This window comes from Tupaia chinensis, unplaced genomic scaffold (assembly GCF_000334495.1).
Source record: "Tupaia chinensis unplaced genomic scaffold, TupChi_1.0 Scaffold000450_1, whole genome shotgun sequence".
NCBI lineage: Eukaryota > Metazoa > Chordata > Mammalia > Scandentia > Tupaiidae > Tupaia > Tupaia belangeri.
Window position 1 is genome coordinate 394,967 of NW_006159956.1, and position 6,000 is coordinate 400,966.

Consider the following 6,000-nt stretch of genomic DNA (forward strand, 5'->3'; position numbering starts at 1 on the left):
GTTCTAGTGGGGAAGGGGTGACCAGCCCCCCTACCAAAGGCTTACCCTAGACACCCACAGAGTTGCACACACACACAAGCAGGGGCCGGCAGACCTGGAGGTGCGGGCTGGCAAAGCCCACTGTCACAGAACAGCAGCAGCAACTTTGGCCCCTCGCTCCCGGCAGCGCATTCCCAACAACTCTGGCCCCCAGAACCACCTGTGAGGGGAGCACTGTTTCCACCCCTTTCAGAGCAGAGACCCAGGGACTGAAGAGGCCTAGCACTCCACCCCGCCGGACACAGGCTGGTGAGTGGGCCTGGGTGTCCTGTTATGGATGCAGTGCAGCAGACGAAGGCCCTAAACAGAGGGGCCCCACTCTCCTACGAGTTCCTCAGGATGCACGGGTGCAGGCGCTGGAGGAGCAGTGGGCCTGGCGGCTACAGCGTGCTTGCTCTCAATGATCCTGGAAAGCAGGGCTCGCGGCCGCCCAGCCCCACCTGCAGAGGCCATCTGGAGTCAGGCCCTGGCCTGGGCATGGGCAACAAGAATGTGGCCAGAGCTCTGCACAAAGGGAGCCAGGGAGGCCGGCCAGGGAGGCTCTACCACCACTGTCCACATACCGGCTGGACCCCTGGAAGGATAACTTATCAAGGCAGGGCCTCCAACAAACACCCTTGTACCCCCAGCCAAGGGTGGACAGTCAGGAGAGAACCAGCTCCAGATCCTTCGAAAGCAGCAACTCCCAACTAAGACCGAGGCGGGTGGGGCAGGGGTGTGCCCGGCATAGACACTACTGCTTGCCCTAGGACCTCTCAGGATTCCATTCCCAGATAGGGAAGCCCAGGCTGCAGGGGTCATCACAGAGCACGGACAGCTGATAAAGGAAAACACCAGCCCCTAACCCTGGACAGAATTTACTCCAGAGCCAGTTCACAGTGAAATCGGGACCTAGTTTTTAAAACAAAGGAGATGCCGTGTGGGTAAACAGGAAGTCCTGCCCCAGGGAGGTCTTACCACATGAACCAGGGACACTGGCTCTCGGAGGACCTGGCTGCCCCTCCTCCTCTGTGGACCCCATTTCCCTTCTGCAAAAACGGGCCTGGACAGAGTCCTATCTACAAGGAGATATGGGTCTATGTCAAGGGTCACCTCCATGACCTTCGCCCAAGAGCCTCAATGACAATATCACAAACAGCGAGAAGATGGGTACCCCCATATCAGATCTAAATACAGAGGACCAGAGAGACAGTCACTTAACACAGCACGACAAATGAGGAGAGGGAGGACAGAAGCCTAGCCCAGTCCCCATTCCCAACCTTCTCCTGTCTCAGAGTCAGAGAGAGTGGAAACCAGCCCCAGCTGCCCTCCCCGCTTCCCAGTTCTGACCCTCGGGGCGGCCGGCAGGAGAGTGATCCATCAGGGGCTTGGGGAAGACTTCACAGGTTACAAAATGCTTCCCGCTGGCTTCACCGTTCCGGCTGTGCCGTGCAGCGCTTGGGCGGGCAGCAGCACGGCTGAGGCTCGGTCGGGGCAGACGGCTGACTCTCACGGCCACACAGAGCGAGGTCCAGAGCCGGGGTCTGGCTGGCGTCTCCCTCCCATGTTATCTTCTCCACTCTCTTACTGCAGTGGAGGACCGAGGGCATACAGGTCGTCTTTGCTACCTTCTGAGAGCCACCTTGGCAGCCAACTACACTGCGCTGCCTCAGTTTCCTGATGTGTCAATCGGGGATAAGCTGGCACCAACTCTAGTGAGGGAAACAGAAGTGACCCCGCAGCGGAACAGTCAGGGCACGTGCACATCCCTTCCCCGCCCCTGAGGACTGAGAAGACCACCTGGCCCCCCAGTGAGAGAAAGCCCCGAGTTCTCAGTGACCACAGCACACTGACTTGTCAGTGTTTTCTGCCCAAGATGAACTCATTTATTTTTATTTTCATTTTCCAAGAAGGGAAACAGAGATACAGAGGCGAGTCTAGCCTGGTTCCAAGGGTGCAGGGACAGGAATGAGGACAAAGCTGGGCGGCTTGCCATCATGCCCTAATAGCCCGAAGCCCCCACCCTCCAACCTGAAATCACCAACACTACGTGACCCCCTCCAGACTAATGACTGCAAAGGAAGGGCCGTGACTCACGACCGGTCCCTCCGTGGGCTGAGAGAGCAGCGTTTGGAGTCTCACTGCTCCCCAGCCAAGAAGGGGGTGAGCCTCAGTGATTTGCTTCAAATGACAACAGAGAAAGTTCGAATGTCCAACAGGAAACACATCCGGAGACCCCCTCCCTGTGGTTACTGGAGGCCTGTGTCATTGCACGCCGGGCTGGGCTGCCTGCCAGGGGGCCAGACCACAGGGACGGGGCCTCTCTGGGGGTCAAGCAGTAGCCCAGGCCTCTTCTCTGCCTACGGCATCCTTCCCCCAGGAGGGGAGAGACAGGGATGCTAACCCTGCCTGGGCTTTCCCACGCCCAGCAGGAGACCCAGGTCAGCTGCAGCTGCAATGGGGCTAAAAATACCCTCACTGGCCAGCCTGCAGCAAGCCCCGCCTGCCTGAGAGAGGAGCCCCTCACCGGGCCTGCCACACCCTAGCCTGCCATTCCCACCCCACCTAAGATGGCCCAGGGACGAATCACACGACTACAGTCGTGTTCTGGCTTTGGATCCCAAACCCTGGGATCTTGCCTCCTGGAGCACATGGAGCCAGGGACACTTACCCAGGTAGATATCTCCGAAGGACCCACTCCCGATCTTCCGGCCCAGGCGGTACTTGTTCCCCACGCGCAGCTCCATGGTTCACGCTTGCTGCAGAGGCAGAAACACTGGTCAGAGAAACGGGGGCTGAGAGGGACTCACCGACCGGACCCCCGCCCCAGCCCTGACCAAAAGTAGGCAAAGCCACAGCTGGAAGACCAAGGAGCTCTTCCAGGAAGACAACTGGCCCCACTTTGCCTGAGGGCAGCCAGGTGTCAGAGAGCTCCGCTGGCACTCCCACACACCTGGGGAAGAGCTGAGGCAGGTGGGGAACAGGCTGCAGCTTAGCTGGTCTAAGGTGGACTTAGAGACAGGGCCCCAGAGGAAGGAGCCAAGCATCTCAAGACATACCCATTCTGGGACCCTCCAGTGGGAGCCACAACAGGCCAAGACTCAGAAAGGAAAACTGAGGAAAGGGGGTGACAGAGAGAAGGGCCAGGAGCTAACTGGGGGGCACTACCATGGCAACCACGAGCAAGGGCCAACTTCCAGGGGCCCAAAGGAGCTCCTCCACCCCTTTTGCCCTCTGAAAGTCAGGGTGCCCCATCCCTATTCCCAGGATTCTAGTACCAAGACTTGGAGGCCAGGCCCCCAGTCTGACCTGGTCTTCCGGAGCACTGCCGACTCCCACCGGCTGCCCTGCAGGGGGTAGGTCTCACCCCCACTGGAGAATGGAGGGAACAGGAAAGGGGTATCTAGAACCTTGGTACCCCTTCTCCACCTCATGACCCCAGGAACTGCACACAGGCCTCTCTGTACAGGCCTCTGGATGTACTGTTTGGAGTTGGCATCTGTCTCGATGAGGAGGGAAGGTCTCCCAGTCACTCCCATTGCAGAGCGACTCAGGGGACTGAAGCCAAGTCTCCAACCTCCAGTCCCTGTGAATGGAAGGGTTCTGGTTTGAGCAGTTCCCCTCCTTCCTGAGGTCCACCTGGTAGGAACCGTCCTGCTCTGGCCTGAGGCAAAGACCTGAACATTGTGCTCCTGGCCAGCAGAGAAAACTCAAAGGTCTGGGAGCAGTTTCAGCGGTTGGGGGACAGGGACTATTGGCTATTAAAAAAAGCAGAGGGAAGGGGATCCCTGCAATCGTGGAATGTTTACGAGAGCTTCCTCATAGGAGACTGTCAAGAGGGAACTCCGTTTGCACACAGGGACTCAGCCCGGAGAGGCTGTACCACCTGCCCGCAGCACCCAGTGGCAAGTCAGTGGCAGAGCCTCACCTAGAACCTGGACAGGGTTCCCACTGCCCCATCATGGCCTCCCACGCTCCCAAGCAGGGCCTATTTCATGCCAGGGCTGGGAGGCAAAACAGGAAGATGGAGAAGCCGCTGTGTCAGCTTGGAGGCCCCTGGAGCCCCTTCCGCAAGCCCAGTGCTATCCCAACGGCCGAGCCGACGCAGGAAGAGAGACAAGGACTGACTCCACGGACGGATGGTCGGGCCTCAGCTCCCTGCCTGGGCAGGGCCCGGGAGCCAACAGCTCCTGCCCAGAGAGACATCCAGCCTCAGCACCCACTCCCTGGGAACGCCACTAGACCTTCAAAACCTCGACCACAGGAAGCAGGCGCCAACCTGTGCCAGCCAAACTCCTGGCCCTCAGTCAAGGGCCTTTGCTCACATGCCTGACCTGCCCAGCTGAGGTGTCGCCGCTGCCAGCAGGACACTCCACACAACCATATACACACGGTACAGCTTCACAAATGTGTGCACGCCAAGGCAAGAAAGAAAAACAGGCGCACACACAGCCGGGGGAGGGGGGAGCACACGATGTGCACACATCAACACCCCCCAAGTCCGTTTTCCGCCAACAGCAATTCGGAGACCACACACGGCAGCCAGGACAGCCGCAGGTTAGGAAAGAAACATAAATATGCCCGCATCCTATATTACATAAATACCCACGCCAGGTTATATAAATACCCGTGCCCTCTGTCTGAGTGTCTTACATAAATATGACCCCCAGCCCCTCCCCAATCACTGGGTGTCTGCAGAGAAAGGGAAAGCCTGTGCACACACAGCTCTGCAGGACCCCAGACTGCTGTGGTAGCCAGGGACCCCCAGTGTCTCCCGCACACACATCACCGGGGCCAGGGTCCCTGGGACAGCCTAGCACCATCTCCCAAAAAGCCTCCCAGAGGGAGGAGAAAGGCTTCATTCAGGAATGGGGGACGCTTTCCAGTTCTTTGGAGGCTTCTCCCATGGGGGAGGGGGAACAGATAAACAAAGTGAAAAAAAAAAAAAAAGCGGACATCAAGATCCAGGAGTTTCAGCTGGTCAAAAATATTAGCAAACTCTCAACTAGCTCGGCACATGGGCAGTTTTTGTTCTGTTTTGTTTTTTATTCTCCCTGACTGCACCCCCCCACACACACACACACACCAGGGCCAGGGCCCTTGTCAATGGACCATTAAAATGAAAATTAAAGGGACATCCTAGACACACAAGGAAAGGAGACCCAAACACACGCATTTATTGGAAGCAACTTAGACACTGGATCCCCTTCTCAGTTCTCTCCAAATCTGTCTCCCTGAGCGAGGTTACACCAAGAAAATATACAAGAAAACTCAGGGCAAAGTTGGGGAGGGGGCTCACCCCACTTCAAGCCTGGGTATTCAGGGGAGCCTGGGAATCTTCTCTCCAAAAGCACCCAGGCACAAACAGTTTTACCTTCCACAGAGACTTGCAAACAGGAATTTCTCTTCCACAGAAATGGGAGAATCAGATCTGATAAATAACCCCCACCTCTTTCTTTCCCTCCACAAAGGAAAACAGAATCGGTGGCCTGGGTGACCACGCACCCATCACCTCAGGAGACCCCCAGCACCCCCATCCAGCATGCAGGAGCAGTTCTGCTGACCCCAGAGCCGGGCGGCCAGCGAGTCTGAACTGGGGGCGCTGCCAATGATCCGTGGAATCTACAGGGTTTGGCCCGGAATCCTGAATCAACAGTCCCGGTGCCCCCGGCACCCCAGTCCCGGGCCCCCTCCCTCGGCGTCCCCAAATCACAGACGGGTGGCCGCCTTGGCAGGCTGGGGCCTTGCAGGGTCCAGCTCGGGGAGGTAAAGGCGAGCTCGGTCGGGGACGGGGGGCCTCCCCCCCCACCGCGAGCTGCAAAATAATAGTCACCCTCCTGCTCGTCCCCAGCCGCGCCTTTGTCCTCGCCGGGCCGAACGGGCGGCGCCTGGACTGCCCCCCCATAGCCCGAGCTCCAACGCGCGTGTGTCCGCCCTCCTCTCCCCTCCTCTCCCCTCGCCTCCCCTCGCCTCCCCTCCCTC

The 6,000-nt window shown here is 58.5% G+C and overlaps 1 protein-coding gene across 6 annotated transcripts in view; it reads right to left on the reverse strand.

Moving 5' to 3' along the window:
* The window catches only part of CSNK1E (casein kinase 1 epsilon), a 39,683-nt gene that overhangs the window by 21,985 nt on the left and 11,698 nt on the right, over positions 1 to 6,000 (reverse strand). For 3 of the 6 annotated variants that reach the window (XM_006155353.3, XM_014590455.2, XM_027774525.1), the window contains exons 1-2: positions 5,852 to 5,929; positions 2,690 to 2,777 (exon numbers count right to left, since the gene is read on the reverse strand). In XM_006155353.3, coding sequence (XP_006155415.1) covers positions 2,690 to 2,765 — 76 coding nt within the window. In that variant the 5' untranslated portion in view covers positions 2,766 to 2,777; positions 5,852 to 5,929. Of the gene's footprint in view, positions 1 to 2,689; positions 2,778 to 5,851; positions 5,937 to 6,000 lie in introns of those variants that run through there. The other 3 variants (XM_027774524.1, XM_006155355.3, XM_027774523.1) reach the window with 2 other exon arrangements.